The sequence below is a fragment of the Microtus oregoni genome, unplaced genomic scaffold (genome assembly GCF_018167655.1).
Source record: "Microtus oregoni isolate MIOR12 unplaced genomic scaffold, Mior012 000011F_ref0000422, whole genome shotgun sequence".
Classification (NCBI taxonomy): domain Eukaryota; kingdom Metazoa; phylum Chordata; class Mammalia; order Rodentia; family Cricetidae; genus Microtus; species Microtus oregoni.
Window position 1 is genome coordinate 11,358,070 of NW_024543070.1, and position 20,928 is coordinate 11,378,997.

The window sequence follows — 20,928 nt, forward strand, 5'->3', positions numbered from 1 at the left end:
GATGGTAAGACTCCATTGCTGAAGATACCACACACTTTGGTCACTGGATGTGGGGAAATCAAGCCGAAACTTCTCTGGCAGCTCCCTCTCTATCCTGGTTGGCTTCCATAGTGCTGGAAGGTACTGCGAAGGCTGCTGAGGAAGAGAGTGCATGTATACAGTCTTATCCAGCTGTAGACACTTTGAACTATAATAACAATCCCCCTGACAGGGAGCACCCATTGGTGCAATAGCAGCATAGCTGTGATGGGATAACAAAGAGCTTTCTGACTGGATTCCGTGCCGACGCTAACAGAGAGACTTTATGCCCGGTACAAAAACCCTGATCAGGAGCTGATGACTAGGGGAATCAATGGCCCTAGGGAACACACTGTAGTGTTTTGCTAAGGGACATGTGGTCCGAATGCCTTCTAAACACTCGTGTTTTTATCCTCAGATATTGCTTCTCTCAGACCTTATCAGAGAAGGCTCTTACTACGGTGTGCAGACTCCAACTGGTAAAAATGCCAAGTGCCAGGGCCTCCAGTGTGCTCAGCCCTAAAGGAAAGGAGATACCTATATATCTATATACACACACTCCACGCTCAGAGGACAGTGTAGGCAAGGGGGTGAAAAGAATGGAAGAGCTCGAAGATGGGAAGGTGCGTTACAAAACCACTTCTCTAGAGATGACGCAACTGTTGTCGTGCTGAATTTATTTCAGCTGTGTTTACCTGGAAAAGCCCTGCCCAAGATAGGGCTTGTCAATATTCCATCCTGAGTCCCCACTTCTCCCAAAGGGATTACAGACAGTTAATGGCAGCTTGGAAAAGTGACGTCCCTTTCTTTCCTGATGGAGGCACTGTTAAGTTAGTTGCCTTGGCCCCATTAAATAACCTCCCACCTATACTCAAACAAGCAGTCCTAATGAAACTCAGTGAGCCAGGAACATTCAAAAAAGAAGGAGGGACACTTATGGGAAAAGGAAAGTCCCAAAGGGAGGGAAGGAGGAGGATTGAGAGGAAAGAATGGAGGATGAAAATTCACACACACACACACACACACACACACTGACACGTACATTGTCAACAAATAAAAAAATAATTGTGCGTTCTGCACTGTGTCTATCAATAGAATGTGCCCACAATTTCACTGTGAACTTCAATGAGAACAGAAAAAGAACAGGGGATATATGTTCTAGCACAAAGCTTCTCAACCTGTGGGTCATTACCCTTCTGAGGGTAGAATAGCCCTTTTACAGGGTTATGCTATGCTTTGTCATAGTACAAATTAAAGTTATGAAGTAGCAATGGAAATCATTTTGTGGTTGGGGGTCGCCACAGCCGGAGGAGCTGTATTAAGGGTCACAACATCAGGAAGGTTGAGAGCCACTGTGATAGCAAGTCTGTCACACTATGTATGGCCAGCTCTGCACAGTGAACAGAATGTGGTCTGGATTGACAGAATTTTTTTTTCCTTTTTTTTTAAATTTATTTATTTATTAAAGATTTCTGTCTCTTCCCCGCCACCGCCTCCCATTTCCCTCCTCCTCCCCCAATTAAGTCCCCCCCCCTCCTCAGCCCGAAAAGCAATCAGGGTTCCCTGTCCTGTGGGAAGTCCAAGGAACCCCCACCTCCATCCAGGTCTAGTAAGTTGAGCATCCAAACTGCCTAGGCTCCCACAAAGCCAGTGCGTGCAGTAGGATCAGAAACACAGAGTTTTTAAACTGTCTCTGCTTCTTGCCTCCCGGCCCCCAGGTTTCATTGCCTCTGCCCACACAGCCAGAAGAGACAGCACAAAAGAGGAACACTCTAGGTGTGTCCTTATGAAGAGTTCTTGGCGCTAAAAAGGGAAAATGAGTTGGCTGAACTTTTTAAGGAGGAAAAATATGACTTCGAACAAAGGGAGGCTGTGAAGTGACAGCACCTTGTCATTTTTAGGGAGGAGAGAGAAGAGAGGATATGATGATTGCTAAGCAAGAGAAAGCCTGCATCCATTTTAGCATCTTACATGGTAGCATTCTGAATAGGCCACTCTAAAATTCTGATTAACAAGTACACTGATGCTGTACCAAAATTAGACTTAGCAGGTCTGAGTAGTGCACAAATTACAATAGATCTATTTCTAAGTCACACAGAGCCATCCCCTTTTTAACTGAGAAGCATCTAACACATTGCAGATTAAGTGGACTGTGCTAGGTAAAGATGGATGGAGGCAGGCTTCATGCCCTGATGCCTCCAAAAGGATGTTCTCAAACACATAGCAAAATCTCAATTATTCTTCCATTAGTATTCTCTGGATAAAGATTTTCATATTCTTTGCTCCCGCTGGTGAGTAAGAACTGCTTGGCATGCATATTTAAATAACAGACATACTGAATTAACTTTAAGATCCAGCTCTTAACATAATAGATGTATTCAAATGTACTGGAAAATGAGAGAGAAACAAAGATCTCAATGCACAAGAAAAGCACTAGGGGTAATAATAAACATTACGAGTATCTCAAAGTCTTCTAAGCGTTGGGTTATGGAAAAAGCGTTGGGTTATGGAAAAGACCTGATCTCAGATAGCTAATGTGTAGCAAGTGTCTAAACCTATTGATTGAGGAAGGCAGCACCCGACCGTAGCAAATCACAGGCATCTATAGCTGTTTCCAAAGTATGCCTCAAAAAACAAAACAAAAACAAAAACAAAAAAAAAAACCAAAAACACAGCCTGTTACCAGTTACCTTAAGGAGAAACTGTCTTCTACAAGATCTCAAGGCAAACTTCATGTTCATGAGGGAGGCCTTACTAGGCACCGAAAGTTCATGCCCCACAGTTCATCAGAAAAATCTATCTAATTAGAGATAACACGTCTGAGCGCATTCATTATTGGTCCATGTAATTAAAATTCTTTAAAAAAACACTAAGCCTAAAGGCAAGGGGGAATATTTATCCCTGACAAAATGGGGGGCAGCAACTTTGGGGTGTGGAGATGGATCAGTGGATAAAGTGTTTGTTATACAAACATGAGAATGAGAATTCAGATCCCCATCACCCATGTAAAGCTGGATGCAGCTGCACACATCTGTAATTCTCGCCTGTCAGATAGAAGATAGAGACAGAAGAATCTCTAGAAGCTTGCAAGCTGCCCCCTCCCCCCCCCGCAGCCTGGTGTGCACAGCAGTCAACAACAGGAAACTACTATTTCAAATAAGGTGGACGTGGAAGATCAACACCCAAGGTTGTCCTCTGACCTGCAAAGGCGTACAAGTGCACACACAGCTCCACTCACACTCACAGGCACATATGAACTTAACCCCCACCCGCACATACACACTACACACATACATCATACACACACATTAAAAGAAAAACCATTTTGGTAGAGCACTTAGTTCGTGTGCAAGGTCCTCCCAGCACGGCAATAAATAAACCAACTTTCTTTCCCCTCATTTTAACAGCAAAGTTTTGTGCAACACATTAAAGAAAACCATAATGAGAATTGGCCATCGCACATTAAGCAGTCATGTCATGATGGTCTAAACATGTTTGCAGATGGACGCAGGAGTGTCTATTCAGAGACACAGTCAGCACACTTACCACAGATTCACCAGGAAAGGGTGCTCCAGGCCCTGCATGATCTGGAGTTCCTTGAAGACATTCCTCACTTCATTGCGCTCCACACACTTCTGCTTATTCATGTATTTCATGGCATACATCTTCTTGGTATCATTCTTCTGCACGATGCAGACCTGGTGATGGAAGTCCAGGTCAGCCAATGATTAGGGAGAAAGAAAAGGTGGCTGAGGGACACAGAAGGGTTTATCCTTTAGCATGCCATAGAGCCCTTGTCATTCTCTGGGATCAAAGCTTTTATTTCACTCAGAGTAAAGATTTCATTTTCTTCCCCCATGGATTTATTGATGCATTTAGTACATCAATAATTGAATCTCTGCATCCTCATGTTAGTTTGCCTGCTTTTGCTCCTGGGATCTTCGAGACAACATTTAAATCTGCTTCCATGTTAAGAATCTTCTGATAACAGATAGCTTCCTTGATCCCCCTTTAAGTGGCTGGAACGGATGTGACTGGAGAGCTAAAGTCAAAAATCTCACCAGGCAGAGTGTTTCCCAGCATAAGTGTTCTAATGGGAAAGAGTGAGCAGGAGGAACCTGCCACACAATTGCCCACATTCTGCAACCTTCTCAAAATAACATGCAAACTTAATAGAAAATTATTATTTTATCTTAAAGGATGTCTCCATGGAGAATCTAAGAGTTTCTTACAGGAGGCTGGACTAGGCAGAGCTGACTTGAGCAAGGCAGTCCTGAGCCAGCACATGGTTCGTCGTGAAGTTGACTTTCATCACGTGGTGGTGACAAGTTTGGGAAAGTCCTAAAGATTCCCTAGTTATCTGTCTTTATCATGCCAGGACCTCGACAATCACAGCATTCTCTGATCGTCCAGGACCCACAGCTCTGCAGGGAGTTGGACAAATCAGCTCTTACCTTGCCAAAGCTGCCCTTCCCGATGGCCCGCAGAATTTCAAAGTGATCGAAGCTGACTGTAAAGCAGGAGAATGCAGGGTGTTAGGAGTGACTGTAAATGACTTTTGAACAGCTAATCAAAGAAACAAGCATTGGGCTAAATCGAAGGACCTGGTCTAAAATGGCACCGCAAACTATGTTAAAGTATCAGCTCATTCACTGAAAATGATTTATTAGCCACTAGCCACATGTAGCCTAGGTTGTGTTAAGACAGGGAAAACAGGAAGTCTACGTTTGTGAAGCCTGTAGTCTAATGATATTATATAGAGTGCTCTGAGAAGAAATACTCATAAAAATAAAGGAAACTTAAAAATACATTGAATCCTAGGAAGGACAGAAGCAGTGGAGCTTGCTGTCTCTAAGAACACAGAACACTGATTTGCCTGTAGATACTGAAGCCAAAGTGACTATTGGCACTAGGTACAGAGGGCATATGGCTTCATGTATAACAGCTATGTTTCTAACTTTTTTTCCTGCTTGCTTGTTTTACCACTACCTCACTCTTTTGTACCTAAATGTTTTCAGTTTTCCCAAGGAGTAAAATGATGCACCCATAAGTTCACAAAATGAGCTCATCTCCAGCTTACAGATAAGAATGTGTAAAGAGGTCCACCGAAGCAAGCTTTGAAGATGAGATGAACCACGCATGCTCCCTTGCATCCACAGTGTCTCATGATGAGAAGAGACACCCACTATAAGCACACATGATCTTTCAGGCTTAAGCTCATAAAATAATTCCTGATGAGAACAAAATTCAGACTCTCTCTGGCAGGTGGCCATCTTTGTTTTCTTGCCCTGATGACCTTAAGAAAGTGTATTTCTTGGTTTTGGAATCAGGATTTTGACACACAAATTCCAAGCGAGAGGTTTAAAGAACTTCCTAAAAAAAAAAAAATACTGTGAAACACTAGAAAGGATCTCTTATCTCTTGGGAAATTTGCATTCAGTTATTCATGGGGCATGTATGCAGGCAAGGGGACAGATTGGCGAGCCAATTCTCTTTCTAGAATGTGCGCTCTCTAAACAGCTCAGTTGGTCAGTCTGGAAGCAAGCACCCTTACTGACTGAGCTCTCTGCCTACTTCTCTCTCAACCCATGAAGAGCTGTTTTCTGTCTTTTTCGTCGACAACTAGCTTATCTTCCCATAAAGGGGAAAAGAGATGGTCAGGCCTCCTGAAGGTCTCTGGGTTTTCTGAAGCTCACACATTTTTTATAATGACATCATTACTACTTCCTCTCTGAGCTTTCATTCTTCTCTTCCTAACACAAAATCCATTTAGTCGTGTGAGATCATAGGTCTATTGTGGACTTAGGTTTTACAAATGGTCCAGCTCAGACTTGAACCCCAGATAGCAATGTGATTTGATAGGAAATAAAATCAGTTTCTCCATATGATCCCCAGTAAAAATCTCCTAGATGAGGAAACATCTTTACCTAGAAGGTGCAGATAAAGCTGTTTCCCTCCTGAAGTGCTATGCATGTGAATGACCACCACAGCATATGTTGCAGAGACAGACTGTAGGTCGTTTTGTTCACTCTGGTTTCTCTGCAGTCTCAGAAGATTGCCCATGGAAACAGGTGAACCCTTAGGGAGTCTAGTACCATGATTTATGTAAGTTTGGCTCCCAGCAAATTTATCAAACTAAGCCATAAGGATATTCAAGAACCACCAAACAATTGAACCTTATAAATGTGAATAATGTGAGCATTTGGGCCACCTCGGGGAACATTTTACTGTGAGTGAAATCCCATCAATAAGTTAAGAAACAGGTTTGGCATTCATAAGAAACATTAAAATTTTAAATGGAATAGAATAGAAAGAACCAGAAACTACTCAAATGAGATACAAGAAGAATGTCACCTCTGAGACATTTTTTTTATACATGTGGGTAGAAATGCAATTTTTGGTGCATTCCTTACTCTGAGATGTCATAGAAATAATTAGCTAAATGCTTTTATACATTTTCTCTCAAATTACATATTGACATGACCAAATCAATGACTTTTTACATTTAGTACATGAATCTTAGGAATACATTATTTACCATGGTAACATTAAGAAAAATTGACCAGAATTTATTTGCGAACCCAAGATTTTATCTTGAGCAAATCCAGTAATTCATTTGGATTTTTTTGCACTAGCAGGCTAGCTCACAGCAATATCCCTATTCTCCAAGCACACAGCAAGTACCTAGCTTCAAGTCTCATTGTGATATCAATCTATCTCATGAGCCACGTCTTTTTCTAAATCATTTTAAGCATTAACCAAAAATAATAAGTGATTTCATGTCAAAGTACCTGGTAACTTTTGAAAGGAAAAGTACTAACTTAGGAACTTCAAGACCAAGTTCTCAGAAAAAAGGAGATTTATTTGCCACAGAGGACAGTGAATAAGAAAAAAAGACAGGAGATAGAGGACTGGGTAGAAGGGGAAGGGAACAAATGAAAGGGTGCAGAGATATTTGTTCCAAAGGGGAACAAAGGACTGTCTGTGGATAGAGAGGAGGCAGATGTGGCATATAGGAAAAACGTCAGCTATAAAGGTACAAAATGGAAACCCCATGTAAGGATGGGTATTCATTTTAATTGGGCCTGCTAACTAGGTAAGCCAAAAAAGGCTTTTAATTGCTGGGTTTCAATACTTGGATAGCTGGACCTTGGTAGTCAGCCTCAGGAAGAGGGACTGGCCCAGTAAAGGAAGAGACCTTGGGGGTTAACATCAGGAATGTAATCTAATGGTTTTTAGAAAGGCAGAGGGAACTGGGGAGAAGGGCAAGGCCTGTCAGAGCCACTTGCTCTAGTTAGCGAGTGTCCCTTTCTAATTGAATGAGCTTCCCAAAAGCCAGTTCTCAGAAAAGTCTGAGGGAAAAAAATCAAGATAGAAAACACATCTCATGTCTCATAAGTTAAAGAGAGAACAGACCCGGCCACCCAAAGTCCCTTCTCCCTGGAATACAGCCTAGGGAGAAAAGCAGTGAGTGGCTGATTAGAAGTGACAAAGGGCTGGAGAGATGGCTCAGTGGTTAAGAGCACTGACTGCCCTTCCAGTTGACCCAGGTCAGTTTCCAGCACCCCCATGAGAGTTCACAACCTTCTGTAACTCCAGTTGCAAAAAATCTGATGCCTTCACCTGGCCTCTATGAGCATCAGGCATGCTTGTGGTACACAGATGTCCACGGAAGCAAAACACATACACCCATTTTTAATGATATATTTTTCTTTTTAACTGACTGCAAGACAAGCTCTAAATCAACTACAACAGTCCCCCCAAATGCCTAACAACACAATAGCCAGTTACTAAGAAAGCTCGAAATCAACTACAACAATCCCCCCAAATGCCTAACAACACAATAACCAGTTACTAAGAAAGCTAATTTGAAAGTACAACCAAACTTTATGCATTGAGACAGTACCATAACGAGAGAGACAAATTCAGAAATGTAGATTTCTGGCTGAAGCCCCACAGTGTTTTATACATGTATATATAGGGTTTGCCTTTCTGATTCTGGACCCAGGCTCTTCCACTGTCTTCCCAGGCATCATAATGTTGTTTTTACACATCTACCCACTCCAACTGGAGAACTAGGGAGAGCAACATGGACCTTTTCCTTTCATTTAGAATCGTATGAATCAAATGATGCTCCCTAAGTCTTTCCCTAAAGAGACAGAACCTTGCTGGCTCTACGACACATGGCTGATGGTGTCATCAGTTTCTTTATCTCCCTCACCCCCCCACCTCAGCATTTTGTGAAACTAATGTTATTGAAGGAAGTAAAGGGGACCACCAACCTTTTCCGAATTTGAAATAATACCCTGACACTAAGGCTTTGGAAGAAGGACATTTTAGAAAGTGAAGCAGTGCATCTTTATTCTATTTTGAGATAACAATATTTGAAAACCTTGAGTCCAGCCTTCGGAAGTAGCAAATCGTGAACATATGTGAGTCTATTGAGAACCAAGTCCCACAAACTGCTTATGTAAATCTTCCTATTGATGATGGAACAAGGACACCAGCTGTGTGACCCTGGACAAGTTACTCAGTCTTTCCAAATCACAATGTCCCATCTGTAGCATAAAGCTAATTAAACCCAATAGGCACGATGCTTCCAAGATGAGACACTGTAAGGCAGAAGGGTAGTGTCTGGCCTGCTGAAATCTGAAAAAAATGACAGTCACTTTTAAATGTGCAATTATTCAATGGAAATTGGGCCTTATTTCCAAAGTTTCAATTCTGTTCCTACAATGCCACCACTGTTAACAGATGCTAGGGTGTCCTTTAAGGGGTTTTCTCAGCTTGTGCTTGTTCCTTTCTGGCAGCAGGACAACACAGTATCATTGGGACAGGAGCGGGTTTTCTGGTGACTCCATCATGTCTGTCCATTCATACAACATACAGAGGTCTAATTATTTTAAGTTGTTCATTTGTCTTTCATTGTCTCAAAAATACTGCCCAAGTATTGAAAGGTAATTTAAATTATCTACTACCAAAAGCAGAACCCTAGATATCTTCGATGGGCTTTTTGCTTATGTTTGCAGGCTTAATTCTTGGGAAGAGAACTGTTGGCCAAATGTATGCCAGCTTTCTAACACGAAAGCTGTGGGGATGCCAGCAGTCCTGCAAAGATACTGTACCAATCTCCCTTCATATCAGTGGCATACGAGACTGTCCTAGGTAGGGTTACTGTTGCTGCAATGGAGCACCATGACCAAAAGTAAATTGGAGATGAAAGGGTTTATTTGACTTATACTTCCACATCACTGTTCACCATTGAAGGACATTACAACAGGATCACAAATAGGGCAGGATCCTGGAGGCAAGAGCTGATCCAGAGGCCATGGAGGGGTGCTGCTTACTGACTTGCTCTTCCTGTCTTGCTCAGCCTGCTTTCTTACAGATCTCAGGACCACCATCCCTGGGATGGTCCCACCTACAAAAGGCTGGGCCCTCCCACATCCATTACGAATTGAGGCACTACTCTACAGGCTTGCCTTCTGATCAATCTTATAGGTATTTTCTCATTTAGGCTCCCTTCTTTCCATTGACACTATCCCGTGTCAAGTTGACTAGTAGACTAATCAGTGCAAGGAGTAATTTTTATCTTGCCAGCCTTACTACACACAATTGCCCTGATTTTGCAAGACAAAGAGATGGATATATTGACTTACTTTATTTCTTTAATGAGTCAAAGTGAATAGATATATATTTTTTAGCAAACTGTCTATTCACATATTTGCCTATTTGAATTACTTGTTAGTCATTTTGACTTGCATGTGCACTTAAACTTAAGTAAATTAATTCATTATAAAATATCAGGGAAAATTTTCTTGGCTATCCCTTTGAACATATTTAAATAATTGAGATTTTATAGTAAAATGTATTAATCTTTTTGACCTTTCTATGTTTATCTTTTTATTTCAAAATTGCTTTTAAAAATATGCCCTTATATCTTAAGTTAAAATATTTTTTATAGAAAGATGTGCCTATTAATTAATCATTTAAAAAATGCATTTACTCTGGTTGGAAGGGTGTGAGAATGTCACCACGTACAACTGGAGGTCACAGGACAATGTGCCAGGATCAGCTCTCTCCCTCCAGGTCATTGAACTCAAGTTGTTGCCTTGAGGTCAGGCTTCTTTACCTGCTGAGGCATCTCGCTGGCCTTTTAAAGCTTTTGGCATGGCTCTGTAATATAAACACTTTGTTTTTTTAAATCTTTTTCTATGGTTTGAATATAAAGTGTAACTTGCTTTGTCTACCCTCATACACAAAACCAGACAGCTTCTAAATTCCAAGAATCTAAACAAATCCATATGCATGGATGTATGTCAATCCCATTTCAAAGGCAGACACTCTGGCATTCTTTGGATGACTTTTGGCTTTAAGTAAGTCTTCTGAATCTTGCTTATGCTGATAAAATACAATGCTAATTTCTGATGGCTCACGGTCCCAGTTGATAGGATATTAAGTCAGGACAGTCTGACTTGGGTTAAGAGCACCAAAATAAGACAAATTTCTCAGAAAACAGAAAGAAAAAACGAAGCAAAGTCCTACCTGCTTTTTTTCTGATCCTTTTGTCTACAGTCTTTCTACTTAAATGTGGTGCCATTTAGTTCTGTGCTCTCTAAGGATAAAGTCAATTCAACATGGAGTCACAATTGCTCAGCTGTCCACACACCCCACTTTATCCTCCAGGCTGCAAACTCCTTTATTTTCCTTCCTGGGAAAGCAGAAGACCATCGTGTGGTAAAAGTCAGCAAAGACAATGCTCATTGAACTTGGCTTATGCTCAATGAAAATACAGTCATTGATGACTCAGCCAGCAGCTGGGAGCTCGGTCCTAGGCCCTGAGAAGTCTGTCTGCCTGCTGGAACTTTCAGTCTAGTGGGACAAGAAAATAATTCATCCTAGTCAACATCCAGCCCTGTGTAAAGAGTACCCATCGTTATTCTAAGCATGTGCCGCCATAATTATCCCAACATTCCACCATGTCTACAAAGCAGCGCTACTATAATTGCTATTCTTTTTTAAAGATGGGCCAACTGCAGCAGAGAAATTAAGCAATTTGCCCAAGGCCGGAGTGGCAGAGTTGTAGAGTGAGAATTCAAATGGACTCTGCTGCCACCCTCCAGCCCTGAACTCTGCTGCCTTCCATTAAATGCAATCACCTGTAATTCCCTTTCTTTTGCATATGCAAGGCCTGACTTCCCCCATAGCACTTATATCTGTTTCCACTTTTCTTAAGTAATACTTGTAGTTTTGATGGGTGCTACCTTGAAAGCCAAGCCCCACAAACTATTTGCAGTCAGTCCATGACTGTCAATCATCCCATCCCACATATATCCCTAGCCAGAAACTTTGGTCTAGATGTTAGATTGTAACTCAAGCCATTCTGTTCTATACCTGTACAGGGATGAAAATTTCCTGACATAGAAATGTATGTCTTTCTCTTTATGTCATTGATATCCAGAAAATGAAACCAACTGGCTATATACCAAGGAAAGGGGTCCTCAGTTAAACAAAACAAAGCCAATATATGGCATTTATTAGAATCATAAAAGAGGGGCACACCCCATGGCTTCATGTTTAGAAAGGTCTGATTTTGATTTCCCATTCAAGTATCTCCAATATTCTTTCATTAATTCTAATTTTATCCATTTATTTGATTTATTTTGAATGGGGACATCAAACTCATTATTTGATTCGTCCTGATCCTCCCAAGTACTGGAATTACAGGAATTTACCTAACCTGGTCAAATGTTAACTTTTTAAATTATAACTAATTCAAATTCAAAGTAATGGTGATGTGATTATTGCTCTAGGAAGATGAGAGTCCTGTAAAGAAGACAAGCTCGGCCCCTCCAGGAGAACCCCCTGAAGCAGCTGCTCCAAGTGTCCAGTCCATTTTCTTCTTACAACTTTTGCTCGTCTTTTGACTGCTGCATTAGTATCTTGATTTGTTTTCTGCTACTATACCACAGTTTCTGAGACTGGAAATTTACTAAAAAAAAAAAAAAAAAAAAAAAAAAAAAAAAAAAAAAGCAAACAGAGTTTTATTCAACTCATGGTTTAGAGAGTGGGAATGCCAAGAACAAGCTACATGGGCATGTGTTTAGGGTTCCCTTGCACTATAACATGGTACAGGGGATCATGTGGTGACACAAAGCACACAGTACCTCTTTTTCTGGAGCATGCTATTTCCTCCTGCCAGGTAAGTATGTCTTCTCTTCACAATCTTGTGAAGCCACAAGTCCTGTCACATTGTCATCTTAATGATATTATCTGATTCAATTAAATCCCCATAGCTTCATTCCAAATACTATCAATGTGTTGCTCTTGGTATTGAGTTCCCAACACAAGAAAATCTGGGACTCATTGAAACCATAGCAACTGAAGTATCAGAAAGAATCCAATGAAAAGCAATGAAAATTTGCTTTTTCTATAGACATGAACAGACATTTGTTGAATCTCAATGGGACACAGATGATAACCAAACAAACAATCCTAGGCAAGTCTAGTTTGGTGACCCAAATGAGTTGATTGGGTTTACTTAAAGAAGAAGTATCTGTCACTCAAAAACAGCTACACCACTGAAAAGGGAACCTGGGAAAGCTCCATCCCTGGAGCTCCCTGCACAGACTGTGGGCAGGATCTGGTGTGAGAATCTCTTTCTCGAGCAATTATAATTGCTTCTATCACTTTGGGGAGGGGCGCATGAGTCCAGAGTGTCAGCTAGAACGTGCCTAGCACAAGTCTGCAAGGGTTTATTTAGGAAAACTGTTCTTTACAGTAAAACACACAATATTTCTAAGGCTGGAAAATGTTACTTACTTTTTCTTCTTACTTGAGAAGATTAAAAAGTTCCAAAGAAAGACAACACTCATCGGACCTTCCAAAACATGGGGCAGTTTAACAGCTAGTCCAGTAAAGAGGGGCAGCAAGGGCGCACTGACAAACTGACCCAAGCCCCTAGGAGAAGGGGTTATTAAGGGACAAGTCCCTAGGAGAAGGGGTTATTAAGGGACAAGTCCCTAGGAGAAGGGGTTATTAAGGGACAAGTGATTGAAATTACTACCTGAAATCTCCATTTCCACCCTCATCCCGCCCTTCAGTCTCAAGCAGATTTATGGTTTTTCACATAAAGGATTGATAATAATACATCTACACTGCCTCCAGCATGCCACATCTTGAGTTATGTTCATTATATTTATACCTGCAATCATGTGTATCATCCAGACATGTTAATATAAATTATTTTATATAATCTTGCCTGAACAGCATGAAGTAGCAGTACTATTAGTGTTTTGTTGTTGAGTTATATACACTCAGAAAATGAAATCCCCCAATATTGGGGCTTAGACTTCACTCCAACTTTGTATGGCCCCAAGTTCTATGTTTCAGTATGATGAGCCTGAGATCCAGAATATATTAGCAAAACTATGAAACTCTTGAGTTTAGATTTTGGCTATGCTACTACTTAGGAGTTAGCAATATGAAGCACAGTATTTAATGTCTCTTCAATTCAACTTCTTCCTCTGTAAGATTCTAATCACATAGAGTCCAGTTTTTAAAATTATTATTGAATCTAGAAAACACAAGCTATAGCAACGGAGTGGATTACATGTTTTCAGCAGAGTAAAAGCCAATGAATGAATTGATATTATTACTGCTTTTGCTTTTGCTATTCGTACCAGATAAGTTATCTTAACATTAGCCCAGAATTGCTCTTTTATTAACAAAATATTAAGCAAAATGATAGAGAAGTTGATAGAGGATTTTAGGTATCAAGAGCATATGCTAAATGAAAAAAGACATCAGGTATGTCTTTTTTCCATTACCTAAAGCCGTTCAAATAGCATGCTTAATAAACACTTGGTAACTAAGAGAGCCGGAATAAAGTGCTTAGATGACTTTGGAAGAAAAATATGAAACATCTTTTGCTTATTATTCCCTAGCACATCATTATTAATATTGTGTGTGTCCTAAGAGGTCACACCAACAACATATTGTTAAAAGACCTCTTGGTGAGTTCGAGGCCAGCCTGGTCTACAAGAGCTAGTTCCAGGACAGGAACCAAAAGCTACGGAGAAACCCTGTCTCGAAAAACCAAAAAAAAAAAAGACCTCTTGGACCAGCAAGATGGCTCAGCAGGTAAAGGCAAGTACCACCAAGTCTAACAACCTGAATTCTGTCTCTGGGACCCAGATAATGGAAAGAGAGAGCCCACTCTTGCAAATTGCCCTCTGGCTTTCTGTGACACACATGCTCATGCATAAACAAACAAACAAATAAATAAAATGAAGCTTATTAAGGCTTCTTAGTGGGGTAGATAGTAAGTCTAATATTCGGATGTTTTTCTGATACGATTACAAGTTCAGGTTTCTTAACAGATACTGGATTTCTTAAAGCCTCAAGGCTTCAGTTACTTTCAGAATGAGTTGAAAGTGTTGAGAGCTGCCATTTTTGCAGTCCATCCACTTTACACACACCAAGCCTCCTCGGTAAGCGCATGGGTAGAAGCTCTACAGCATCTGAGGGTAATTAACATGAGAGCCAGGGGATATTTGCTTTGTCAGAGCTGCACGATCTTTGAACAGAAGTAAGTGTATTTCACTATGGCAACAGAAAGGCACCAAAATTAAATCACAGTCTGACAGTGATAGACTCGTGGCCCCTTTTCTAACCCCGAGTGCTTATAAGAATGGACACGGCATGATTGGCCGGGGAAAGAAGAAAAGGGCCTAGCAAATTTGAGGTACCACTTAAGAAGATAATTCATCAGGTCTGTTGTACAGTTCTGCATGAATCCGATGAGTGTCTCATCTGCTTTGTTGCATCTCACATGGAATCACTTAGCAAGAAGTGCTTGCTTATAGCCTTTTAGGACAGTCACAGTAAGACAGGAAAGAAGCTCAAATCACGCCCCCAGAAGGCACAGCTGTGCTGGAGAGTCAAATCAGCAAGACTTCAGTGAGCATCTGGGTGCCTGGGACTCTGTAAGCACTGATAGGAAAAGCTAAGGAGAGTTGGACTCAGTCATGTCCTCAGGAAACCTGTGCTCTCCAAGGGGTAGGAGGCTGAAACACAGTAGAGAAGATTCGGCAGTCTGAGAGCATCAAACCCGGATTAGAATACCTTGTCCATTTTCATGATTTTATTTCCCTGTAGCATGTGTGTCAATCAAATTCACTCATTATTCTGGGAAAAAATAAAGATGGACAATGGATGGATGGATGGATAGATAGATGGATAGATGGTAGATAGATGAATAGATAGACAGATGATAGAAATAGATAGATGATAGATAGATAGATAGATAGATAGATGTGATAGAGCAATATGATTAACATGATAGATTGACAGAGAGAATATATATGATGAAAGATGATAGATTCCTAGTTAGCAATAACTGTCAAATTGACATAGCCTAGAATCACCTGAAAAGACAGCCTCAGCTGAGAAATTGTCTTTGTCAGAGCATGTCTGTTAGGGATTATTTTGAGGGTTAATTGATGTAGAAGGGCACAGTCTACTGTGGGAGGTACTATTCCCTGCACAGGAGGTTCTGGACCGTATACACAAGTTAACAAAGTATGAGTCTGTGAGCAAGGCCACAAGCAGCATTCCTGCATGCCTTCTCTTCAACTCCTGCCTTGACTTCCTTCAGTGGTGGATTATAAACTATAAGCTAAAAGAAGCTTTTTTCTGTCCTAAATTGCTTTTTGTCATGGTATTTGTCCTATCGACAAAATGAAACTAAAACAGATAGATAGGTAGAAAGACGGATGGATAGATGGATAGATTGATGGACAGATGGACAGACAGACAAGAAAGCATATATGAGCAGTTTTATGTTAGTTCAGCTTTAGTAGTGTTGTGGACCTTAAGAAATGTGAGCGAATGGCTTTATTTCTTAGGCTTTAATGAGGACTGAATGTTTTGATAAGAGATAAAAATGGTTTGATTCAGCAAGGGTTGCATTAGACTTCTAGAGCCTCCAGTTATAAGAGACTGGAAAATGTAGGTGGCCTGTCTCAGCTTCCAAAATCTTGCTTACAATAAAGATTTTTTTTTAATTTAAAAATGTTTTAGGTATAAAAATACAGTGCAGTAGAAATAAGAAAAATAAAACTACCTAAAGATAACCATTACTCCTATTATTTATTTCCAATTATTTTATTTTAATTTGTTGTTTTTTTACTAACAAAATCTATGATTATAAATAATCAACTATTTGTAAAGGATTTTGATGCAGAAATGAGAGTTGTGCTACTCTTTGTTCTCTCTCCCATTCCCACTGAGAAGTCATTCTGTCCTCTTTCAACTAATCACATCTTGAAACCGTGTACCTTTATTGTCCATTTTTCTTCTCAGTGTTAGTCCTTAGTTACTGAATTTCAAAGATGGCTGAAGATTGTCTTATTTGCTCAGTCTCTTGGTTTTAAAGCTAGCATGATCCCATCTTTCCAATACGATTGTATCTGCCGCACTCATTTCAACAATCCTTATTTCAGTTCTTCTGACTGAATAATTGCAAGCCATTGCAGTGTCATGTAGTGAACCAGGATTCCCTTGTTGTGATTGGTTCTGTGTGCTACTCTTGCCCAGTTTTTATTTTCTCCAGGGTGATTGTCTTGTTCACATGTGTCCTTACTTGTCTTTTTTCTTTTAATTTCTAAACTCAGTAGTCTAATCCCTTTGTTTGTTTGAGTTCATATTAATATCTTCATGGATGTCCCCAGGAGTCCTCTGACCTGTACCAGTCAGCTCAACGCCTTTGCTGGGCAGGTCCTCCCGAACTGTCCTTCATCCTTACCCTAGGACTATTCAGCATCTTTAGCAACCATATCCTACAGCAGCTTTTATGAAATTTTATACAGATACAATTGGGGGGAGGGATTCAAGACAGGGTTTTTCTGTACCTTTGGAGCCTGTCCTGGAACTCACTCTGTAGACCAGGCTGGCCTCAAACTCACAGAGATCCACCTGTCTTTGCCTCCCAAAGTGCTGGTATTAAAGGCATGCTCCACCACTGCTGGGCTAAGACAGCGACCCACACTGGAGCATTAGACTGAGCTCCCAAGGTCCCAATGAGGAGCAGAAGGAGGGAGAACATGAGCAAAGAAGTCGGGACCACGAGGGGTGCACCCACCCACTGAAACAGTGGAGCTGATCTATTGGGAGCTCACCAAGGCCAGCTGGACTGGGACTGAAAAAGCATGGGATTAACTGGACTCTCTGAACATGGAGAACAATGAGGGCTGATGAGAAGCCAAGGACAATGGCACGGGGTTTTGAACCTACGTAATGTGCTGGCTTTGTGGGAGCCTAGCCAGTTTGGATGTTCACCTTCCTAGAAATGGACGGAGCGGGGAGGACCTAGGACTTACCACAGGGCAGGGAACCCTGACTGCTCTTTGGACTGGAGAGGGAGGGGGAGAGGAGTGGGGAGAGGGGGAGAAGGGTGGGAGGAGGGGGAGAAGGGTGGGAGGAGGGGGAGAAGGGTGGGAGGAGAGGGAAGGAAATGGGAGGCTGGGAGGAGGTGGAAACTTGTTTTTTTTTCTCCTTTTCTCAATAAAAAGAAAAAAGAAAAAAAATAGTGAAAATTCTTTTTATATGCTGACTGGTATTTTGGTTCTGTGTTGAATATCAGTATCAGAAACTGCATTTTCTTTCAGAACTCAAAGGCACTACTTTCCTTCATGGCCAACTTTTAATGTTGCCAATGACTATTTTCATGGTGGTTTCACTGGGCCAGAATTTTCTACTCCAGAACCTAACCATATACATATATTGACTATTTTCAAATTTCATGACAGCATGAACATGTAATATCAATTCCAAGGTCATTTTTGTAAATTATAGTGTTGGTCCCTTCTTCCCTCTATGCTTGCTTTCTCCCTCTCTGTACTTTGTGGCTGCTGTTGTTGCCTATAATTTTGAACCATGGTCTCACTGTGTAGCCCAGGTTGACTCTGAACTCAGAATCTCCTGCCCTAGCACTTCACGCTCTATGATTGCACACCTGTCCCACCACACCTACTATTTCCTCACCTTGTACAGTTTAGGAATGACAACTCTTCTTACACAGCCCTTTAATGGTCTCAGACTTGTCTTTTTACCTCTGATCTCTGTTTTCTTGTTTTAACAAACTTCCCTAAATGTATTTTCTTAATCATCTTTGAATTTTTTCACTTACCCTAAAAGATGCTTTTGCAAAACTAATATTTGCTTTCTGGCTATTACTCCACCATCATTCCTTTGCATTCATTGTTCTGGATCTTTTTCTCTCACCAATAAGATTTGCCCGAAGTTGTTTCCATTTATCCATGTAAATCTGCTTTAGCTTTTACAGGCCATGTTAGAACCTTTCACAGGTGCCCGAAATCCTCATATTTAATTAGTGCAGCCCTAATTCCCCATTGGGACACTCTAAGCACATGGATCTTGGGAGCAGTAAATACCTCTGTAGAGCCTTTATATAGCCATGGCTGGGATATAGACTTACTAAAAGCTACCACTTTGAGACGTGGGGGAGTGGAAAAAGAAGATCATGGCAGCAGTAGGCAGCGTCTATCTGCCCAGTCCCTGTGTCTTCTTTAGCCAACCCCAATGTCCTCACTAAGCACACTTCTTTTTCAGAGGAAAAGCCACACAACAGCATGAACAGTCAGTTGTTTTTTATTGGTTTGTTTGTGTTGTTCCTTTCCCCCTGCCTGACAGGGTATTAGAAGGAATAAATTTCTGGACAGAGAGGCAAATACTCCCGGTTTTAGATCTCCCCATTGACCTCTGCTCTAGTGGCTACTGACACTGCACTTCCTAATCAGTGGGGGCTTTAAGTGGTGAATCAACTCACGACCAAGATCTCTCCATAGTACTTAAATCTTGATTCTCGTGACAATAGTCTGTCTGCTCTCTAGTTTTTGCCCTATTAATAGTAAAATCTCCTCTGTCCTGTTTTGGGGGTTTCTGGAACAAGATCTTAAACCAAATGTTGTTAGACAGATTTTTCAAGATGAATGTGGTAGTAGTGAACACCTGTAATCCCAAAATTCAGGAGGTTGAGCAAGGAGATTGTGTTTTTAAAGCTAGTGTGAGCTACACAGGGAGACAAAGTCTCCCAGCCCATTGAAAAAAAGGGAGAAGGAAAAGTACAAGAATATACGCTGTTCAGCCTCTTTCTTCAGAGGCTGTTTTCCCCTCTCCTATTCAATAGGATTATGCTATCAACCTTACAAGGAGACAGTAGGAATTAAATGAAATAATGCATATTAAATATGGCAACAGTATAGTAAGTATTTAGTAAACAAGAGCTATTTTTGAAAGAATTACATCTAAGGGTAAGAATTAACCATTTATTTACCATTCACTGGCTTTGTGACTTTGGTTAGTGGGTCTTTGAGAATCATTTTAGACTCATCTCATACCATCAAGCTAGCAAAGGATAATGGTTTTCTTATTTATATCTCCAGATTGTTTCAAGAGCCGAATTAGTAAAAAGGATGAGCAAATGTGAGAGGCGAAGTGTTCTCCTTGGCCTTGGAGGCAAGCATGAGAGGGTGGGCATCTCATTCCTACCTCTTTCTAGTTGTGTGAGCTTGTACACGCTTTTCTCTCAGAGTGTCGGTTCTCGGCTCTGCACTTCGGTTTGATTGATTGCTCACAATGTCTAATGAGATTACGATGACAGAAGTGAGGAGGAACCTACAGTATAAACCCTGCTTTCATAAGCATTCGTCACTCCCCCATTCTGCTGACAGGTACCTCTCAATTTTTCTCTCTAAGCTATCTCCAAATCGTCTAGATTTAGATAATTCCCTTATACAAGTTCTCTCCCAAGAGAATCATGGGATTCTCAAATGAGCGCAAACTCATTCTTAAATTTGGCAATACAGCATAGACGTCGTTGGGCAGTCCATAGATCATTTCTTCAGAAAGTAAACAATGAACTACACACACAAAAAAAAAAAACCTCAGTTTTGTGTAATTTCCTGGATTCTATGGGATTCTGTATGGATCCCCTGCTAACAATCAGTCTCCTCTAAATGGACTGTGGTCTTCTCTAAGCCAGAACCCCAGAGTAAACACTCAACATGAGGGCTGTTTTGGAAGCTGATGATAGTCTAATCTGCTAGCACTATGGAACAATGAGCTAGCCATCTTACATTATTCAGCTAATCTTAATTTATTCAGAAAAAGATAAAACAGTGAGTTGTGAAGACAGTGGTTAACATACAAGGTCTTAGAGCATGTGAGAGTTGAAATTTATAATCAAACCAAGAATGGCTATTTTAAGTTGAGTGTCTCCCAAAGAGATATGTTCTAACCCCTGACACAATAATAATATTAACTTATTTGGCAATGATTATATAGCTTAGTTCAATTTAGATGATGTCATAATGGAATAGAGAGGGCCCTAATCCAATATTAGCATCCTTCCCTGTAGAGAAAAAAACTCATATGAATACACAGAGTGAAGATAGTTTTGTGAAGACACAGACATATTTGGAACTACCCTGCCATAAGACACAGAACACTGGACTACCAGCCCTTTGTTGAGTCTGGGAGATGCACCACCAGAGAATGGACAGGGAGTGTGTCCCTGTCAACACCTTGATTTCCCACCTCAAGCCTCCATGGTCCTGAGAAAATGGATTTCTCCTTTTATAAACCATCTGCTTTGTGATACTTGAAACTGCAGTGCTGGGAAAATTACGTGATGAGTAATCCAAAATACAAGCTCCTTACTTTAGATAAAAGTATGTACTTTCTCAATCTGTATCAAAAATGCAGGGAGAAGAGCCTGTCTAGTTTTCACATTTCAAATGTGACAAAATGTTAAATGGTAGAAAAATAGTAGCTAACAATAATTCCAATAGCAAATTCCTAAAACATCTGGAAGTGAGCATTTATTGT

At 40.7% G+C, this 20,928-nt stretch overlaps 1 protein-coding gene across 1 annotated transcript in view; it reads right to left on the reverse strand.

Annotated features, from left to right (window-relative positions):
• The window catches only part of LOC121453542 (serine/threonine-protein kinase 32A), a 109,857-nt gene that overhangs the window by 69,231 nt on the left and 19,698 nt on the right, over positions 1 to 20,928 (reverse strand). Inside the window, exons 3-4 of the mRNA XM_041660409.1 lie at positions 4,473 to 4,528; positions 3,565 to 3,716 (exon numbers count right to left, since the gene is read on the reverse strand). Coding sequence (XP_041516343.1) covers positions 3,565 to 3,716; positions 4,473 to 4,528 — 208 coding nt within the window. The remainder of the gene's footprint in view (positions 1 to 3,564; positions 3,717 to 4,472; positions 4,529 to 20,928) is intronic.